This window comes from Micromesistius poutassou (assembly GCF_964030765.1).
Source record: "Micromesistius poutassou genome assembly, chromosome: 24".
Lineage (NCBI taxonomy): Eukaryota > Metazoa > Chordata > Actinopteri > Gadiformes > Gadidae > Micromesistius > Micromesistius poutassou.
Window position 1 is genome coordinate 268,304 of NC_140294.1, and position 21,541 is coordinate 289,844.

Below are 21,541 nucleotides of genomic sequence, written 5' to 3' on the forward strand. Positions count from 1 at the left end.
GAGAGAGAGAGAGAGAGAGAGAGCGAGAGATTGAAAGAGAGAGAGAGAGAGAGAGGGGGGGGGGGGGGAGAGAGACAGAGAGAGAGGGAGAGACTTCCCAGAAGGCCAAGCGGTGAAGCTCAGTCCTGGCGGCTGAACCAATATTTACTGACGAGGACTTTGAGTTCTGCTGCCCAACAGGAACAAACAGTCTGCCTACTTCCTGTCCCCCCAGGATCACTTCCTGTCACCGGGCAGGCGGGGTCGAACCTTCAGACCGTCAGTCAATCAGAGGAGGGAGAGCGACACAACGCAAAACCCTCCAGGGGTCACCATGGTTACTGTTGCCGTGGTAGAGACGGGAGGAGGTGGAGAGGAGGAGGAGAGAGGAGAGGGGAATAGGAGAGAGGAAGAGGAGAGAGGAGAGAAGGAGAGGAGGAGGAGAGGAGAGGAGAGAGGAGAGGAGAAGAGGAGAGAAGAGGAGAGAGGAGGAGGAGGAGAGTGAGTGTGTGTGTGTGTGTGTGTGTGTGTGTGTGTGTGTGTGTGTGTGTGTGTGTGTGTGTGTGTGTGTGTGTGTGTGTGTGTGTGTGTGTGTGTGTGTGTGTGTGTGTGTGTGCGTGTGTGTGTGTGTGTGTGTGTTATAACACCCATATTCCAAAAAAATCTCTTTATTCAACAAGCATTTTATTGAGTATTTTTCATATTTTCAAATTCAATTCGATCAAAACAGAATCATCGTCATCTGGTGCTAGTTAGAGATGGTTAGTTGAGGTACTAGTTAGAGATGGTTAGTTGAGGTACTAGTTAGAGATGGTTAGTTTAGGTACTAGTTAGAGATGGTTAGTTTTGGTACTAGTTAGAGATGGTTAGTTTTGGTACTATTTAGAGATGGTTAGTTTAGCTACTAGTTAGCGATGGTTAGATGAGGTACTAGTTAGAGATGGTTAGTTAAGGTACTAGTTAGAGATGGTTAGTTTAGGTACTAGTTAGAGATGGTTAGTTAAGGTACTAGTTAGAGATGGTTAGTTAAGGTACTAGTTAGAGATGGTTAGTTAAGGTACTAGTTAGAGATGGTTAGTTTAGGTACTAGTTAGAGATGGTTAGTTAAGGTACTAGTTAGAGATGGTTAGTTTAGCCTCTGTTCTATCATGGCAGCGGCTGCGCCCTCATTGGCTGCGGTGGAAGTGGGCGGGGCCTTCAGGTCTCTTCCACCCAGTCCACGTAGTCGGCCATGTTGGCGTACATCCCATAATGGCCGGGCCGGGTGCAGCCCCGCCCCCAGACGGCCACGCCCAGCAGGAAGTGGGTGGAGCCGTAGCGGGTGATGAGCGGGCCCCCGTCGTCCCCGCGGCAGGAGGCCCCGCCCCCCTCCAGGTAGCCGGCGCAGAGCAGGGCGCCGCCCGTCACGTTGAGGCCCGAGGCGCGGCCGCACGCCGCCTCCGGGACCAGCGGCACCGTGAGGCGCCGCAGCAGCGGGCTGGCGGGCCCCGCGGGGCCCCCGGCGTTGCCCCCCGCGGTGCGGCGGCCCCAGCCCAGCGCGGTGTGGTGGCGCGTGGCCAGCAGCTCCCTCTGCACCAGGGCCCGGCGCGGCAGGCAGAGCGGCACGGCCCCGGGGCCCGGGGCCAGGGGCCCGGCCAGCCGCAGCAGGGCCACGTCGCCTGCCCCCGTCACCGCCGAGTAGCCGGGGTGGCTGATCGCCACGGAGACGGCCCGGCTCCGCCCCTCGTCCGCCTCCAGGTCGTGGATGTCTGTGGGGAAGGAGACGGGGATTGCGGTGAAACCACGGTGACGAGGCCCCACCCCACGCCCCCCCCCCCCACCCCCCCCCCCCCTCCCCCCCTCCCCAACGTCAGGGCCCTGCCCCCCCCCCCCCCGCCGACGGCTCACCTGCCACCACAGTGAGGTTGTTAGGGTCGTTGCCATGGATACAGTGGGCCGCCGTGATGACCCAGTCGGACCGGATGAGGGCCCCCCCGCAGTGACTGCCCCCGTTGTACCTGACCAGCACCTGGGGGGGGGGGGGAGAGAGGAGAGAGAGAGAGACAGAGAGAGAGAGAGAGAGAGAGAGAGAGAGATAGAGACACAGAGAGACAGAGAGAGACAGAGATAGAGAGACAGAGAGACCGAGAGAGAGAGAGAGAGAGAGAGAGAGGTGAGGAGGGGTCAGCGGTCAGGGGTCAGAGGTGAGGAGGGGTCACGGGTCACAGGTCAGAGGTCAGGGTTACCTGCCAGGGGCATTCCCCGCGGGGACACTGGCTGCTCCCCACCAGGCGGGTCTGGGTCTGGGAGGTCTGGCTCTGGTTCTGGACTGGGACCAGTCCGCAGGGGAACTCCACTGGAACACACGCAGCACTGTTAGCACCGGCCCCCCGTCGGGCCCCGTCCATCGGGCCCCTCCCGTCTCCCCCCCCCCCCTCCCCCCACTCCTCCAGTGCCTAACTCCCGTCGGGGCCCCCCCCCACCCCCACCCCCACCCCCCGTCGGCCCCGGTCCTCACCTTGGCCCACACAGGTCCTGCCGTCGGGCCCCAGGCTGTGGCCCTCAGCACAGGAGCAGCGGCGCCGCGGCCCCCGAATCGTCGCAGAACTGCTCACAGCCGCCGTTCAGATACACACACCCCAGGGAGTCCTCGAACGCTGGGGGGGTTACTGGGGTTACTGTGTGTTGTTGTGTAGAGTGTATAGTTTTGTGTAGCTTTGTGCTGCGTTGTGTAGTGTTGTGTAGCGTTGTGTAGCGTTGTGTAGTGTTGTGTAGAGTGTGTAGTGTTGTGTAGAGTGTGTAGTGTTGTGTAGAGTGTGTAGAGTGTGTAGCGTTGTGTAGTGTTGTGTAGAGTGTGTAGAGTGTGTAGTGTTGTGTAAGGTTGTGTAGAGTGTGTACTGTTGTGTATCGTTGTGTAGAGTGTGTATTGTTGTGTAGAGTGTGTAGTGTTGTGTACCTGTCTGGCAGTCGCGGCCCTCAAAGCCCTCGCTACAGCTGCACCGGTAGGAGGAGTCCAGCGGGACGCAGGTACCGTTGTTCAGACAGGGCTTAGCAGCACAGGGGTCCCGGGCTGACACACATACACACACACACACACACACACACACACACACAGGCACCCGCACACACACACACACACACACACACACACACACATGCAGGCACACACACACACACACACACACACAGTGGTGGTTTTAGGCCTGGGGCGGCATTATTTCATGACACATGGGTTTTCTATTATCTATCATATCACTGTGTGGGGAATTGGCACATTGGCGCCCCCTGCAGCTGCAGTGAGGCGCCCCTGCTTGCTGAGAAGGTGCCGTCACAGAAGCTGTGTGAGAAGGGGAAAGGGGAGGGGGTCTCGCCCGGGGTGTAATTCAACGTAGAACCGCCACTGCACACACACACAGTGTTAGGATGTCAGCACCACCCTTTGGACCGACCAACGACATCAACATCCGATCAGTGCATCCCACATGATCAGGATCAATAGTTCGGCTGGACCCGATCAATGATTGACTGGTCCAGAGTCCATAGTCCCCGCGGTGTGGAGCTGGGAGGACAGAGGCTGCTCACCGGTGTAGGTCTCCCAGAACCGCCTCTGAGGAGCACAGGGCGTGAACACGGCAGCGTTAGCATTAGCATTAGCATTAGCATTAGCAATAGCACACAACACACAAAATGGAGTCCAAAACAAACAGGGTGACATTACGACGTATTATAATCCTAACATGGGGCCTGTTACCATGTTATAGCCATAACATGGTTCATGTTATAATTCTTAATTGGTGCATGTTTTAACCCTAACATGGGGCTCACGGTCTGGTCGTCGTTCTCGAAGGCCTCGCGGGCCTCCTCGTAGTCACAGATCTCCTCCACGCACTCCCTCTCGATGTTGCCGGCCTTCAGCTCCTCCAGGAAGCCCGTGTTGGCCCTGCGGAGACGGAGCAGCTGGTGGGCCGCGGACCGCCCCGCGAACACTGGGGCCGGGGACACACGTCAGGGACACGCTAGGCTACGCTAGGCTATGCTACGCTACACACTAGGGGGGCCGGGGACACACGTCAGGGACACGCTAGGCTAGGCTATGCTACGCTACACACTAGGGGGGCCGGGGACACACGTCAGGGACACGCTAGGCTAAGCTACGCTACGCTACACACTAGGGGGGCCGGGGACACACGTCAGGGACACGCTAGGCTAGGCTATGCTACGCTACACACTAGGGGGGCCGGGGACACACGTCAGGGACACGCTAGGCTAAGCTACGCTACGCTACACACTAGGGGGGCCGGGGACACACGTCAGGGACACGCTAGGCTAGGCTATGCTACGCTACACACTAGGGGGGCCGGGGACACACGTCAGGGACACGCTAGGCTAAGCTACGCTACGCTACACACTAGGGGGGCGGGGACACACATCAGAGACACGCTAGGCTAGGCTACACTACGCTATGGGACCGGGTACACACGTCAGATAAAGGCTGCATATACACTTAGCTAAACTACACTACACTACACTAAGCTACACTAAGCTACACTACACTTAGTAGTGTAGAGTTAGAGTAGGGTGACATGTTTGAAGGTTTGTACACCGCTAAATGTCCCCGGATTTTGTCTCAGAAATCTGGTCACCTTAAGTTAGAGTAACTAGTTAGAGTTAGAGTTACTAGTTACAGTTAGAGTTACTAGTTACAGTTAGAGTTAGAGTTACTAGTTACAGTTAGTTACTAGTTACTAGTTAGAGTTAGAGTTACTAGTTGAGGGTCTTACCAGCGGCGGCGGCAGGGCTGGTGAGGGCCCAGAGCAGACACACGGCTCTGAGCAGCATGGCGGTTCTACAGTAGAACCACGCAGAGCAGGAACCCGGACCAATGGACGGACTGGAGGTCGCTTTGAATAACAGCCTCTGCTAAATGTACTACAGAGAGTACCAGGACAGAGAGCAGTACTACAGAGAGTACCAGGACAGAGAGCAGTACTACAGAGAGTACCAGGACAGAGAGCAGTACTACAGAGAGTACCAGGACAGAGAGCAGTACTACAGAGAGTACCAGGACAGAGAGCAGTACGACAGAGAGTACCAGGAGTCTGGCAGTGAGCTGTTGGAAGAAGTGAAGAATTATCTGACCAGTGGATCAATATCTGAGGTCAACCCTCCTCCTACATGACACACACACACACACACACACACACACACACACACTCACACACACACACACACACACACACACACATACTCTCACACACACACGCACATACTCTCACACACACACACGCACACACACACACACACACACACACACATACACACACACACACACACACACACAAACAGACACACAGACACACACAAACATAAACCAAACAGACACTAAAACATACACAAGCATACATACTCAAACACACAAACACACACACACACACACACATGCAAACACAGGAATATATCATAAGATTATAAAACGGGTATTCTTTTTTTATTTAATTTTTTTATTTCTGCAGTCGATCGAGACAGGAAGTGACCAGACGCTAGGACAGGAAGTGACCAGACTTTAATACAGGAAGGGACCAGACTCTAGGACAGGAAGTGACCAGACTTTAATACAGGAAGTGACCAGACTCTAGGGCAGGAAGTGACCAGACTCCAGGACAGGAAGTGACCAGACGCCAGGACAGGAAGTGACCAGACGTTAGGACAGGAAGTGGTCAGGCGTTAGGACAGGGGGCGCTCCGGGGTCGGGACAGGGAGTGCGGAGTGGTTCCCGTCCACTCCCTGCGCGAGCGCGCCCAGGACCCCGTCCACCTCCCGCGTGCGGCTGTGGATCCAGTCCAGGTAGTTGGAGACGCGGGTGTAGATGCCGTAGTTCCCGGGCCGGGCGCAGCCCTTCCCCCAGCTGACCACGCCCAGCAGGAAGGTGGTGCGGCGGTACTGCGTGACCAGCGGCCCCCCGCTGTCCCCCTTGCACGAGTCCTGCGTGCCGTCCAGGTAGCCGGCGCAGAACATGTTGCCGGTGATGCGCACGCCGCTGTTCTCCTCGCAGTCCAGCGTGCGGATGCGCGGGACGCGGGCCCTCAGCAGCAGGCGGGACGTGGGGCCGTTCTCGCCGCGCCGGCCCCACCCGCTCACCGTGTGGCTGCCGACCGCCCACAGCTGCCGCTCGGCCAGCCGGCGCGTGGGCAGGCAGACGGGCAGCGCGTACGGCGACAGGCGCACCGGCGCCGCCAGCCGCAGCAGGGCCACGTCGCCGTCGGCCGTCAGCGGCACGTACGCCTCGTGCATCAGGAGCCGGAGCACCGGGAGCACCTGCTCCGTGCCCTCCTCCACCTCCGTGTCGTGCTCGCCTGGACAGAGAGACAGACAGGTAGACACACAGACGGGTAGGCACACAGACAGGTAGACACCGGGAGGACCTGCTCCGTGCCCTCCTCCACCTCCCTGTCGTGCTCGCCTGGACAGAGAGACAGACTGGTAGACACACAGACGGGTAGACAGACACACAGGTGGAGAGACAGGTACACAGACAGGTAGACGGACAGACAGGCAGACAGACAGACAGGTGGAGAGACAGGTACACAGACAGGTACACAGACAGACAGAGAGACAGACAGGTAGACAGACAGACAGGGAGACAGACAGACAGGTAGACAGACACACAGGTGGAGAGACAGGTACACAGACAGGTAGACGGACAGACAGGTAGACAGAGAGACAGACAGGTAGACAGTCAGGGAGACAGACAGACAGGTAGAGGGACAGGTCGAGAGACAGGTAGACACAGAGGTAGAGAGACAGACAGACAGACAGACAGACAGACAGACAGACAGGAAGAGAGGCAGAGAGACAGACAGGTTACCTGCCACCACCTCCAGGTTCTGGGCCTGGATGTCTTCCAGGCAGTGAGACGCCGTCAGCACCCACAGAGGACTGATGAGGATCCCCCCGCAGAACCCCTTCCCCCTGGTCCTCAGCATGACCTGAGCCACAGAGCACACCTAGATCTAGACACCACAGAGCACACCTAGATCTAGACACCACAGAGCACACCTAGATCTAGACACCACAGAGCACACCTAGATCTAGACACCACAGAGCACACCTAGATCTAGATACCACAGAGCACACCTAGATCTAGATACCACAGAGCACACCTAGATCTAGATACCACAGAGCACACCTAGATCTAGATACCACAGAGCACACCTAGATCTAGACACCACAGAGCACACCTAGATCTAGACACCACAGAGCACACCTAGATCTAGACACCACAGAGCACACCTAGATCTAGATACCACAGAGCACACCTAGATCTAGATACCACAGAGCACACCTAGATCTAGACACCACAGAGCACACCTAGATCTAGACACCACAGAGCACACCTAGATCTAGATACCACAGAGCACACCTAGATATAGATACAATCGAGCACACTGCTAGACTAGATCTAGAGTACATAGAGCACACCGCTACACTAGATCTAGATAACATAGAGCACACTGCTGTGTGTGTGTGTGTGTGTGTGTGTGTGTGTGTGTGTGTGTGTGTGTGTGTGTGTGTGTGTGTGTGTGTGTGTGTGTGTGTGCGTGTGTGTGTGTGTGTGTGTGTACCTGCCAGGGACACTCTCCTTTAGGACATTCACTTCCTCCTACGATGCGTGCGCGTGGATCCAGAACGTTTGATTGGTTGAGCAGAACAGGAACAGTCCCACAGGCAAAGGGTTCTGGGTAATTTACAGGGGAGATAGCGATGAATGCTACGTTATGAAGATACGTTAAATGCTACGTTATCATCAACAGCGTTAACATGCTATGCTGTGATTGATAGGTTTATATGCTAGGTTAGCATCGTTCCATCAATAACAACACTACCAGTGCTAGTAACAGTAGTAGCAGGCTACCCCTGGTCAGGCAGCTCCTCCCATCTGCGGACAGGAAGTAGCCCTCGGCGCACGAACACTTCCTGCTTCCTCCAGCGTCCTCGCAGAAGTGCTCGCATCCGCCATTGTCAAGGAGACAGTCTTCGTGGACGTCCGAGAGCTCTAGAGAACAGAGGTCAGAAACATTAAGGTGTTGTTATGTATCAGGGCCGGTCCTCACTCAGCTGACAGTGTGTATTAAGGTGATGTTATGTATCAGGTCCTCACTCAGCTGGCAGTGTGTGTATTAATGTGTTGTTATGTATCAGGGCCTCACTCAGTTGACAGTGTGTGTATTAATGTGTTGCTATGTATCAGGTCCTCACTCAGCTGACAGTGGGTGTATTAAGGTGATGTTATGTATCAGGTCCTCACTCAGCTGACAGTGGGTGTATTAATGTGTTGTTATGTATCAGGTCCTCACTCAGCTGGCAGTGGGCTCCGCTGAAGTGTGGCTGGCAGTGTGTGTATTAGTGTGTTGTTATGTATCAGGTCCTCACTCAGCTGGCAGTGTGTGTATTAATGTGTTACTATGTATCAGGTCCTCACTAAGCTGACAGTGTGTGTATTAATGTGTTGCTATGTATCAGGTCCTCACTAAGCTGACAGTGTGTGTATTAATGTGTTGTTATGTATCAGGGCCTCACTCAGTGGACAGTGGGTGTATTAAGGTGATGTTATGTATCAGGTCCTCACTCAGCTGGCAGTGTGTGTATTAATGTGTTGCTATGTATCAGGTCCTCACTCAGCTGACAGTGTGTGTATTAAGGTATTGCTATGTATCAGGTCCTCACTAAGCTGACAGTGTGTGTATTAATGTGTTGCTATGTATCAGGTCCTCACTCAGCTGACAGTGTGTGTATTAATGTGTTGCTATGTATCAGGTCCTCACTAAGCTGACAGTGTGTGTATTAATGTGTTGCTATGTATCAGGTCCTCACTAAGCTGACAGTGTGTGTATTAATGTGTTGCTATGTATCAGGTCCTCACTAAGCTGACAGTGTGTGTATTAAGGTATTGCTATGTATCAGGTCCTCACTAAGCTGACAGTGTGTGTATTAATGTGTTGCTATGTATCAGGTCCTCACTAAGCTGACAGTGTGTGTATTAATGTGTTGCTATGTATCAGGTCCTCACTCAGCTGGCAGTGTGTGTATTAATGTGTTGCTATGTATCAGGTCCTCACTCAGCTGGCAGTGGGCTCCGCTGAAGCGAGCCTGGCAGTAGCAGATGAAGGACGATCCATGAGCAGAACAACTCCCTCCGTTCAGACACGGCCCGGACGCACACACGTCCACAGCTGCACGCACACAGGTTGTGTTGTTACAGTGTGTTAGCTTGTGTTGTTACATTGTGCCATGTGCGGGTGTGACATTGTGTTACGTTGTGTTGTCTAGATACCTTGTGTTTTTATGTTGCGTTACATTGAGTTACATTGTTTGGCTTCTTTAAAGGTTGTTTTATGTTGTGACATTGTGTTGATAGGTTGTATTGTTGTGTTGTCTTATGATGTACATTGTGTTACAATGAGTTTTAACACTGTGTTGCTTTGGCAAGTTGTGTTATGTTGTGTAATGTTGTGTAATGTTGTGTTATGTTGTGTTATGTTGTGTAATGTTGTGTTATGTTGTGTAATGTTGTTGTTCTTACTGTTGTATCGACTCCAAAACTCATCCTGAGGAGAAGGCAAGACTCAGTACGTGATTAGCTCTTTCTTAAACATACATCACATAAATACATAGTGTATATGTATATATATGTATATATATATATATATATATATATATATATATATATATGTACATATTGTACATGTGCAGGCTTGGTGAATATAATATATAGTATATAGTATATATCATATTATATACGATATATTATACAGTATATTTTATATACTATATATCCTAGTATACTATATATAATGGCTTAGGGGTATACTATATCATGTTGTAAAGGTACTGACGGTAGTCTTGGTGAACTCAAACACCTCGCGCGCCTCCTCGTAGGAGCAGCGCTCCTCCAGACACTCCCTCTCCAGGTCTCCTCTCTGCAGCTCCTCAAACCAGCCCGAGTTGGAGCGCCGCAGCCTGCCCAGGAACCCATGAGCACGCTGCCCGCTCTGCAGCACTAGACACCAACACCCAGAATCAATATCATATACTACACACTGTTATTATTACATTCATAGTAACATGGACATAATCAACACAATATACTACACACTGTTATTATTACATTCATAGTAACATGGACATAATCAATATCATATACTACACACTGTGTTATTATTACATTCATAGTAACATGGACGGAATCAATATCATATACTACACACTGTATTATTATTATATTCATAATAACATGGACATAATCAATATCATATACTACACACTGTTATTATTATATTCATTGTAACATGGACGGAATCAATATCATATACTACACACTGTGTTATTATTACATTCATTACAACATGGACATAATCAACACAATATACTACAATCTATATTATTATTATATTCATTACAACATGGACATAATCAACACAACAGACTACTATATTCATAATACTACTCATGTTAATATGAATATGATATACGATGAACTACATTCACATTAATATGACTATATTCATAATCATATGAACATAACATTATAAAGAAACTGCTGGTATCAACACTTCTATAGTAATATGTTAATATTTATTGTTTTGATATTAATAATCCAATGATAAAATAATAAACATGAATGAATAACTAACAGGTCGGTCTCCAATGATATTAATAATCAACATTATGAGGCTGATGTTACAACAATACCTGGCAGAGCCTTCATGGTACAATCACAGTTACAGACTCTCAGACACTCTCTACACAACCCTACACAACACTGCACAACACTAAACAACACTACACAATACAATACCTGCCAGAGCCTTCACTGTACCACACAACACTACACAACTCTACACAACAACACACAGTACCACACAACACTACACAACACTATACAACACCACACCGTACCACACAACACCACACAGTACTTCACAACAACACACAATACTACACAACACCACACAGTACTTCACAACAACACACAGTACTACACAATACCTGGCAGAGCCTTCACAGTACGACCACAGCTACAGACCATTCTGATGTACGTCTACGCAGTACTACACAATACTACACAATAAAACAACAACATGATTGCACTCACACAAACACACACGGACACACACTGCGTACCTGAGGCTGTGTGAGAGCTGTGTAGGGTGAACCACACCAGGGCTAGCTTCACTAGCAGCATGCTGTCCCACCCGCCGAGAGGAACCGCCATCTTGTCTGTCCTCCCGCAGGGTCCGAAGTCTGGAGGGCCCCCCTATACCCCCCCTCCCCCCTAGTCACATGACCTATAGACCCCCCCCCCCCCCCCCAGTCACATTTATCAAATAAAAAACTACGGGCCCCTGTCTCCACGACCATCTGCCATTCATCAATTTACCAATTAACCAATTAACCTAATCAATTTAACCTACCAATTATATAACCTCATCATTAACTAATCAATTAATTCACCCTGAAACAGGTACAGTACCAGGACTACTTGACCCAAGAGGTCTGAGTGGACTATTGGATCCAGGAGGTCTGACTGGACTACTGGACCAGGAGGAGGTCTGAGTAGACTACTGGACCAGGAGGAGATCTGAGTGGACTACTGGACCCCTGGAGGAGGTTTGACCCTCCAGGCGGTCTTGAGGAGATGTTTAATGGAGCATGGTCCTGAGACCAGACAGTCTCCAGAGCACAGAGGTGAAGGTACAGGCGACACAGGAACAGGAAGTCCAGAACACCTGGGGGACTGTGTCCATATATGGACACACAACACAGGTTATACTGGAACAGGAAGTCCAGAAAACCTGTGTCCATGTATGGGCGCAGCTGTAAAAGACATCCAGCTGGTCCTACCTAGACCTGCTCCAGGTAGGACTCTGGTAGGGGGGAGGAGCCAAGGCCAAACGGGAGGAAACACACCTCTGAGGCCCATATTAGGAGTTAGACACAACTTAGACAATTCAATGGTGGTTTCATCATCATTATTATTATTATATTATTATTTTATTATTACAGACACTGTGCATTAACTACGAGTAGACATGATACCTCCACCCTCTAGTAGACATGATACCTCCACCCTCTAGTATATAGACATGATACCTCCACCCTCTAATAGACATGATACCTCCACCCTCTAGTATATAGACATGATACCTCCACCCTCTAGTATATAGACATGATACCTCCACCCTCAAGTATATAGACATGATACCTCCACCCTCTAGTAGACATGATACCCCCACCCTCTAGTATACAGACATGATACCTCCACCCTCTAGTAGACATACCTCCACCCTCTAGCCCCGCCCCATGATACCTCCACCCTCTAGCCCCACCCCCATGATACCTCCACCCTCTAGCCCCGCCCCCATGGTGCTCTCCACCCACTTCATCAGTGCGCTGACGCGGGTGTAGACCCCGTACAGGTTCCGGTGGGCGCAGCCGCGGCCCCAGCTGACCACGCCCGTCAGGAACCAGGTGTCCCGGTAGCGGGTGACCAGCGGCCCCCCGCTGTCCCCCTGGCAGGCGTCCCGCCCCCCCGCCGCGTAGCCCGCGCACAGCATGGTGGGCGTGAGGGTCAGCTGGCCCGCCGACCGGGCCCCGCACTCCCCCAGGGGGACCCGCGGGACCTCCAGCCGCTGCAGCGTGCGGGCGGAGGCCCCGCCCGCCGCCATGCGGCCCCACCCGCTGACGGTGGAGTGCCGCACGGCCGCCAGCGTGCGGCCGAAGGAGGGGTAGGCGGAGGGGGCCAGGCAGATGGGGACCACCAGGGGCCCCAGGGCCAGGGGCCGGCCCAGCCACAGCAGGGCCAGGTCGCTGTCCTTGGAGGACTGGTTGTAGCGCGGGTGGACCAGCAGCCGGGAGACGCGCCGCGTCTGCTGGGACGGCTCCGTCGCCTCCCGGTCCTGCTTACCTGGAGACAGACAGACAGACAGACAGGGGGGCAGACAGGGGGGCAGACAGACAGACAGACGGATAGGGGGGCAGACAGACAGACAGACGGACAGACAGACAGACAGACAGACAGGGAGAGAGACAGGGAGAGAGACAGACAGACAGGGGGGCAGAAAGACAGACAGACAGACAGACAGGGGGCAGACAGGCAGACAAACAGGGAGAGAGACAGACAGGGAGAGAGACAGACAGACAGACAGACAGTGAGTGATGTTACGGGATGGATGGACAGACAGACAAACCTGTGTGTGTGTGTGTGTGTGTGTGTGTGTGTGTGTGTGTGTGTGTGTGCTGACCTGCTGTGATGTCCAGTTTGTTTTGGTGGCGTATCCCCCAGACGCAGTGTGCTGCCGTGGCGACCCAGTGCTCAGACAACACCACGGCCCCGCACAGGAACGCCGTGCCCCTGGAGAGCAGGGCCTGACACACACACACACACACACACACACGTATATATGTGTGTGTGTGTGTGTGTGTGTCTCATTATATGCAGTCAGGCCTGCATATAATGAGTTATGAGTAATCAAGTCTAGATGTAATGAAAGCATGTATAAGAGTTTCAAGATCGGATGAAGGACAGAAAGGGCTTTAGTTTTGCGATGGTTCTTAACTGGAAAAAGCTACCTGGAAAAAGCTTGACCACACTGTTTACTTGCCACTGCAACAGGAAGTACACGCTACTGGACAGGAAGTACACGCTACTTGCTTATTAAAATTCAAAGGGGACTCAAAGAAAAGCAATGTGTGTGTGTGTGGTTGGTGTGTGTGTGTGTGTGTGTGTGTGTGTGTGTGTGTGTGTGTGGTTGGTGTGTGTGTGTGTGTGTGTGTGTGTGTACCTGCCAGGGACACTGTCCTCTAGGGCAGATGTGTCCGTTGACGATGCGCGGCTGCAGCATGTCGACCGTCCGGCCGCACGGGAACGCCACTGCAACAGGAAGTACACGCTACTGGACAGGAAGTACACGCTACCAGACAGGAAGTACACGCTACTGGACAGGAAGTACACGCTACCGGACAGGAAGTACACGCTACTGGACAGGAAGTACACGCTACCGGACAGGGAGTACACGCTACCGGACAGGAAGTACACGCTACCGGACAGGGAGTACACGCTACTGGACAGGAAGTACACTCAGACTATTAACTCTTAACCAGAAGTACACCATAACTATTAAGTCAACCCTGAGCCTCTAGTCCATCTAGTCCCCCTGAGCCTCTAGACCGTCTAGTCCAGCCTGACTCTGGGTCCTGATTCAGCCATTCCTTTGGATCGATCGAGTTGCCCCGCGGGATTCTGGGAGATGTAGTTTAGCTGCAGACCTTTTGGGAGGCAGCTGCTGTTGTCGGGGGCCAGCTTGTAACCATGGGAACAGAGGCAGGTGTGGGAGAGGTCCGTGTCCTCCTGGCAGAAGTGTTCACAGCCTCCGTTGGAGTAGAGGCAGCCGTTGGAGGTCCGCTCCTCTGGACGGAGTCACAGGGGGAGGACTGGGTTATACTGGGAGTACAGTGCTGGGATTAAGGGTTAAGGGTTGGGTTTAAGGGTTAAGGGTTGTGTTTAAGGGTTAAGGGCCCCAGGTTACCCTTGTGGCAGGTGCGGCCCTGGTAACCGGGGCGACAGAGGCAGGTGAAGGTTCTGTTCTGGGAGAGGCAGGTGGAGCCCTTGGCACAGGGCTCAGACACACAGTGGTCCACCTCTGGGAAAGGACACACACTTTAGGGTACACGCACACACACACACACACACAAGCACACACACACACAAGCACATACACACACACACGTGCAGATGCAGACAGACAGACAGACGCACACACACGCATACAAACACACATACACATACACACAAAATGTGTTTGGTTGGATCAGAAGTGAACCGAATGCTTCACAGATCTGAATGTACCTGCATACACCTTCCAGAAGGCATTCTGAAACAGAGTGACAGCATCATCAGCATCATCATCATCATCATCATCATCATCAGCAGCATCATCATCATCATCATCATCATCATCAGCATCATCATCATCATCATCATCATCCTAACAGTTGTTCAGAGTGACTAACACTAGTATTACCAGTTAGTCATCAGTAGTATTACAAGTTACTAACACTAGTATTACCAGTTGTTCAGAGTGACTATCACTAGTATTACGAGTTAGTTATTACTAGTATTACTAGTTACTAACACTAGTACTATCGTACCAGTGGCTCAGGGAGCTGGTAGATCTCGCGCGCCTCCTCGTAGGAGCATTTCTCCTCCAGACACTCCCTCTCCAGGTCGCCCATCTTCATCTCCTCTAGGAAGGAGTTCGCCCGACGGGAGCGGAGGAGAACCGCACTAGCATCCCTCCTGTTAGCGAACACTACCCCTGAGGAGGTGAGGGGAGTGAGATGAGGAGGTGAGGGAGTGAGACGAGGAGGTGAGGAGTGAGACGAGGAGGTGAGGGAGTGAGACGAGGAGGTGAGGGAGTGAGACGAGGAGGTGATAGAGTGAGATGATGAGGTGAGACGAGGAGGTGAGGGAGTGAGACGAGGAGGTGATAGAGTGAAACGAGGAGGTGAGGAGTGAGACAAGGAGGTGAGGGAGTGAGACGAGGGGTTGAGGAGTGAGACGAGGAGGTGAGGAGTGAGAAGAGGAGGTGATAGAGTGAGACGATGAGGTGAGGAGTGAGAAGAGGAGGTGATAGAGTGAAACGAGGAGGTGATAGTGAGACGAGGAGGTGATAGAGTGAGACAAGGAGGTGAGGAGTGAGACGAGGAGGTGATAGTGAGACGAGGAGGTGAGGAGTGAGACGAGGATGTGATAGAGTGAGACGAGGAGGTGAGGAGTGAGACAAGGATGTGATAGAGTGAGACGAGGAGGTGATAGAGTGAGATGATGAGGTGATATAGTGAGATGAGTGAGACGAGGAGGTGAGGAGTGTAACAAGGAGGTGAGGAGTGAGACAATGAGGAATAGTGAGATGAGGAGGTGATAGTGAGGTGAGGAGTGAAAAGAGGAGGTGATAGAGTGAGGGGAGGAGGTGATAGAGTGAGAACTGGAGGTGATAGAGTGAGGTGAGGAGTGAGATGATGAGGTGAGGAGTGAGATGAGGTGAGGAGCGGGATGAGGAGGTGATAAAGTGAGATGAGGAGGTGATAAGAGTGAGTTGAGGAGGTGATAAGAGTGAGTTGAGGAGATGATAAGAGTGAGGTGAGGAGTGAGATAAGGAGGTGAGGAGTGAGATGAGGAGCAGGCACTGACCGTGAGGGAGTGCGGGGCAGTGGGTGATCCAGGACAGCAGCAGGCTGAGCCTGAGGAGACGGCTCCGCGCCGAGTGTTCGCGGGTCGACGCCATGATGACTCTGTGGTCAGAGTCCGGCCGACCGCAACACAAACACCCCCCGTCACGCACACACACACTTTGACCCTGCCACGCTGGGCTCGACGCACAAGTTGTTGTGTAACCACCTTCTCTTACACTTGCTGGACACGCACAACACCACTTTTGGATTGATAAACGTAATGCAACACTTACACACAAACAGAGACACAGGGAGCGCTCAAAGAAAGGCTTCATTTATCAGTGCAGCAGAACTTTATTGAAATGACGGGTGATTGCATTGAATTTAAAAATAATACATTCTGTTCATCAACAACCCAGGACTCCTCCCCCTCCTCTAGGGGCCCCAGGACTCCTCCCCCTCCCCTAAAGGTTCCATGACTCCTCCCCCTGCCCTAGGGGCCCCAGGACTCCTCCCCCTCCCCTAAAGGTTCCATGACTCCTCCCCCTCCTCTAGGGGCCCCAGGACTCCTCCCCCTCCCTTAAAGGTTCCAGGACTCCTCCCCCTGCCCTAGGGGCCCCAGGCCTCCTCTCCACTAGGGGCTCCAGGCCTCCCCTCCACTAGGGGCCCCAGGCCTCCACTAGGGGGCCCCGGACCCCCAGGCCTCCAGAATGCGGGGGATGTAGTCCTGGGCGTGGGGGAGGCCGTCCCTCCAGGCCTGGGGCAGGGAGCCCCCGCAGTAGGCGGCACGGGCCCCCAGCAGGGCCCCCAGAGCGGCCCCGCGGTTGCAGTTCTCCCCTGAAACACGCAGTTAGCAGCGTTAGCTTAGCATAGTCGCTATCATCAGTCACACTGATTGATATAATCAAACACACACATACACACACGCACACACACACACACACACAGGACACACACACAAAAGTACTGTCATGTGACATCATGTGACGTCCGGTCATGTGACAACGGTCATGTGACGTACCTCCACAGTTGGTGTTGGCCAGGACTCCGCCCTCAACGTCTCCGTGGAACTCATGGGCCAGATAGAACAGGCTGCTGAGGGCTCCTATTGGTCAGATAGAACAGGCTGCTGAGAGATCCTATTGGTCCATCTGTACTTTATGAAGTACACAGTACACACAGTACTACACATTAGAGTACTGCACTGGACACAGTACAGATAACCATACAGTACGAGAGAGAGAGAGAGAGAGAGAGAGAGAGAGAGAGAGAGAGAGAGAGAGACAGACAGACAGACAGACAGACAGGCAGGCAGACAGTACCTTTAGTGTAGCACGCCATGCCCAGAGTCTCCACAGCCTTCTGATGAACCCCCAGCCTCTCCTCAGGGGCCAACCTGACACACACACACACACACACACACACACACACACACACACACACACACACACACACACACACACACACACACACACACACACAACTGTGAACTGTTGCTAGGGGTGGAACTGGTTGCCGGGGGCATTACTGGTTGCCGGGGGGGATGCTGGTTGCCGGGGTGGATGCTGGTTGCTGGGGGCGGCACTGGTTGCTAGGGGGGGCTGTGCTGGTCAGTAGGGGCGGTGCCGGGTGTTGCTAGGGGAGGTACTGGTTGCTAGGGGGCGGTGCTGGTTGCTGGGGGCGGTGCTGGTTGTTGCTAGGGGGCGGAGCTGGTTGCTAGGGGCGGTGCCAGTCGTTGCTAGGGGCGGTGCCGGGTGTTGCTAGGTGGCGGTCCTCACCTGGCTGCCTGCTGGCTGTAGGGCCCGCAGGCCCCCCAGGCGTCCAGCAGGGGCCCGCTCAGGGCCTGCCGGGCGGCGTGCTGCAGGCTGGCCCCGTTGAGCGTGGCGTGGAGGGCGCGGGCGTACAGCTCCACGTAGCGCGGCACCCCGGGGTGGGGGTGGGTCAGCCGCACCATGGCCACAGCCGCCGCCACCTGCAGCACAGACACACCGTCAGCCTCAGCCCGCCCTCACCCCGGGGGGGGGGGGCGCACTGGGGGGGGGCCTCACCGCCTGCTCCTCATTGGCCGAGGCCGACAGCAGCACGAAGGGGATGACCATGGGCAGGCAGCCAATGGCGTCCAGCTGGCTGTCGGGCGACGAGCCAATCAGCTTCTCAGACCGCTGCTCCGCGAACTCCAGGACCTGGGGAACAAAGCATCACCTGTAGAACCAGTACAAACCAGTACAACCAGGACAACCAAGAGCAGACTGGTGGCACTGGACAGCTCCCAGTAGGGGAGGGTCTAGGTGTCTGGGTGGGGGTCCTACTGGGTGGGGGTCCTAATGGGTGGGGGTCAGGGTGGGGTCCTACCTGGTCCGGGGAGGTGGGTCTGGGGGTCTGGGAACTGGTCTGGGTCCTGGTCTGGGTGGGGTCCTACCTGGTCTGGGGGTCTGGGTCCTGGTCTGGGTACTGGTCTGGGTCCTGGTCTGGGTGGGGTCCTACCTGGTCTGGGGGTCTGGGTACTGGTCTGGGTCCTGGTCTGGGTGGGGTCCTACCTGGTCTGGGGAGGTGGGTTTGGGGGTCTGGGTCCTGGTCTGGGTCCTGGTCTGGGTGGGGTCCTACCTGGTCCGGGGAGGTGGGTCTGGACCCCCTCCAGTCCGAGTAGAAGCTGCGGTGGAAGGACTCTGCGTAGGTGTCGTTGTGCGTGCGCGGCGTGGTCAGGAAGGCCACGTAGTCGGCCAGCACGGCCCCCCGCGCCACGGGGCCCCCCGGGGTGTACGGGTCCCGGGCCCCGGGACCCCCCAGGGGGTCTGGGCCCTGGGCCAGGACCAGCGCCACGCGCAGAGCACAGAGCGCGTTCAGCGTGTTGTCGCCTGCAGCCATACCTGAGCAGACCAGAGTAGAGGAGACAGAGAGCTCAGAGAGACAGACCAGAGTAGAGGAGACAGAGAGATAGAGAGAGAGGCAGACCAGAGCAGAAGAGACAGAGAGAGAGAGAGAGGCAGACCAGAGTAGAGGAGACAGAGAGCTCAGAGAGACAGACCAGAGTAGAGGAGACAGAGAGATAGATAGAGAGGCAGACCAGAGCAGAGGAGACAGAGAGAGAGAGAGAGAGGCAGACCAGAGTAGAGGAGACAGAGAGCTCAGAGAGACAGACCAGAGTAGAGGAGACAGAGAGATAGATAGAGAGGCAGACCAGAGCAGAGGAGACAGAGAGAGAGAGAGAGAGAGAGAGAGAGAGAGAGAGAGAGAGAGAGACACACACAGAGACAGACAGGCAGACAGACAGACAGGCAGAGAGAGACAGACAGACAGGCAGACAGACAGACAGGCAGGCAGGCAGGCAGACAGACCCTGGTGGTAGTGGACCCCTCCCCCCGTCCTCCAGAAGGACAGCTTGTCGTGCAGGATGACCGTCCCGACCACGTCCGGCCCGCCGCGCGCCGGGGCCCAGGAGGACCGCCCGCTGCCCGCTGGGGACCACTGACCAGGTTAAACAGGTAACAACTCACCAGGGCTGCACAGGAGTAAGGTGAACTAGACTAACTAGGTGAACTAGGCTAACTAGGCTAACGTACCGCGGTTGGATAGGGTTATGGTTAACTAGACTAACTAGGTTGACTAGGCTAACATACCACGGTTGGACAGGGTTATGGTGAACTAGATTAACTAGACTAACTAGGTTGACTAGGTTAACGTACCGTGGTTGGACAGGGTTATGGTGAACTAGATTAACTAGGTTAACTAGGCTAAGGTACCACGGTTGGACAGGGTTATGGTGAACTAGATTAACTAGGTTAACTAGGTTAACTAGGCTAAGGTACCGTGGTTGGACAGGGTTATGGTGAACTAGACTAACTAGGCTAACGTACCGCGGTTGGACAGGGTTATGGTGAACTAGACTAACTAGGTGAACTAGGCTAACTAGGTTAACGTACCGGGGTTGGACAGGGTCATGGTTAACTAGATTAACTAGACTAACTAGGTTGACTAGGTTAACGTACCGGGGTTGGACAGGGTTATGGTGAACTAGACTAACTAGGTGAACTAGGCTAACTAGGTTAACGTACCGGGGTTGGACAGGGTCATGGTTAACTAGATTAACTAGACTAACTAGGTTGACTAGGTTAACGTACCGGGGTTGGACAGGGCCAGGATGCTGGAGGGGTGCCGGCTCCGGGGGGCCCTCAGGCCGCTGATCCAGCCCCCGAAGTCGCGGCGGATGTGGCGCACGTCGTAGTACCAGTGGACGGGCATGGAGAGGGCGTCGCCCGCGGCCAGCCCCCACAGGGCCCCGCCCACCGCCCCCCGCACGCCCCGCCCCATCACAGCCCCCTCCAGACCGGAGAGGAGAGAGAGGAGGAGCTGAGAGGAGGAGAGAGAGAGGAGGAGCTGAGAGGAGGAGGAGAGAGGAGCTGAGAGAGGAGGAGAGAGAGGAGCTCAGGTGAGGAGAAGAGAGAGGAGCTCAGATGAGGAGGAGCTCAGATGAGGAGGAGCTCAGGTGAGGAAGACCTGTTGGCCATTCTGATGAAGAAAACAACCGGACAGCGATATGAGTATAAATAAACAAATATACAAAGTACTAGTATCTATTCTGGGGGTTAGAGGTCCTTTCTTGTTAATGTCTGTCAATATTAACTGATCATACAGGGTGTGCTCTAACCAGTGAGTCATAACCAGTGTGTCATAAGCAGTGAGTCATAACCAGTGTGTTATAACCAGTGTTTTAACCAGTGTGTTATAACCAGTGTTTTAACCAGTGTGTTATAACCGATTTCTTTCCATTGATTATTCAATTGATTATCACGTGACGTCTAGAGAGTAATGCATACATAGAAAGAAAGATAGAAGTGTTTTAGTCACACTTTTAGATCACTTCAACAACACAATCATAATAATAACAAGAATAATAATCATTATAATTATAAACGTAATAATAATAATAATAATAATAATAATAATAATAATAATAATAATAATAATAATAATTACAATGATCATAATAATAAAGTACGTGACAGTAGAATAAAATGCTATAAAAAATGAGTTAATACCCATAATGAGTCTAAGATCTCACCTTGTCAGCTCCAGGTGTCTGCTGATGTTTTAATATTAAGAGAGATCTTAAGTGGTGGACGGGTTAAGTTAATCCTTTAAGCTAAAGTGACTCCTGAAGGAGGTGACCGAACACAGACACTCTACTCGTTTTAGAGCAGTATGAGTAGCAGAAGGAGAATATGTAAGATGCGCTATCTTCTCATTTCATAACTGGGTCTAAAAGACGCCCACTACGGCGGCGGGGAAGGCTCAAACACAAACGCGTTTCGCGAGAAATGATATAGACGCCGTATAAGTACATAAAATACAATAG

At 53.1% G+C, this 21,541-nt stretch overlaps 3 protein-coding genes across 3 annotated transcripts; all 3 read right to left on the reverse strand.

Annotated features, from left to right (window-relative positions):
• Positions 1–646: 646 nt before the first annotated feature.
• f7i (coagulation factor VIIi) lies at positions 647–5,040 on the reverse strand. Its single transcript, XM_084487840.1, is given in 10 exon segments — positions 647–1,179; positions 1,182–1,727; positions 1,867–1,987; positions 2,205–2,314; positions 2,477–2,549; positions 2,551–2,615; positions 2,915–3,028; positions 3,541–3,565; positions 3,784–3,944; positions 4,740–5,040. Coding segments are annotated over 10 exon segments (1,347 nt in total). The 5' UTR covers positions 4,798–5,040; the 3' UTR covers positions 647–1,105.
• Positions 5,041–5,430: 390 nt separating this feature from the next.
• Positions 5,431–16,358, reverse strand: LOC311369704 (uncharacterized protein). Its single transcript, XM_084487922.1, has 17 exons — positions 16,208–16,358; positions 15,166–15,332; positions 14,864–14,888; positions 14,544–14,657; positions 14,284–14,424; positions 13,800–13,888; positions 13,260–13,383; positions 12,326–12,922; positions 11,686–11,744; positions 11,140–11,272; positions 9,852–10,015; positions 9,539–9,563; positions 9,075–9,188; positions 7,871–8,011; positions 7,581–7,693; positions 6,824–6,944; positions 5,431–6,311 (listed from the first exon to the last, which is right to left on the reverse strand). The coding sequence occupies exons 1-17, from the start codon at positions 16,299–16,301 to the stop codon at positions 5,683–5,685; spliced, it is 2,850 nt and encodes a 949-aa protein (XP_084344048.1). The 5' UTR covers positions 16,302–16,358; the 3' UTR covers positions 5,431–5,682.
• A 365-nt stretch (positions 16,359–16,723) lies between these two features.
• Positions 16,724–20,496, reverse strand: LOC311369705 (uncharacterized protein; the record flags this gene model as incomplete). The annotated part of the gene is made up of 8 exons (XM_084487923.1): positions 16,724–17,025; positions 17,210–17,293; positions 17,511–17,584; positions 17,967–18,160; positions 18,237–18,371; positions 18,793–19,055; positions 19,524–19,643; positions 20,307–20,496. The coding sequence occupies 8 exons, from the start codon at positions 20,494–20,496 to the stop codon at positions 16,868–16,870; spliced, it is 1,218 nt and encodes a 405-aa protein (XP_084344049.1). The 3' UTR covers positions 16,724–16,867.
• Positions 20,497–21,541: the final 1,045 nt, after the last annotated feature.

Bases quoted from the DNA above. Each gene is read 5' to 3' on its own strand.
- LOC311369704 (XM_084487922.1), bottom strand. From the start codon at position 16,301: ATGGCGTCGACCCGCGAACACTCGGCGCGGAGCCGTCTCCTCAGGCTC. The intron at 15,333-16,207 runs GTCAGTGCCTGC...TCACCTCCTCAG, and splicing joins CTGCCCCGCACTCCCTCACG to GGGTAGTGTTCGCTAACAGG. The intron at 11,273-11,685 runs GTCTGGTCTCAG...GGGGGGGTATAG, and splicing joins ACCTCTGTGCTCTGGAGACT to GGGGGCCCTCCAGACTTCGG.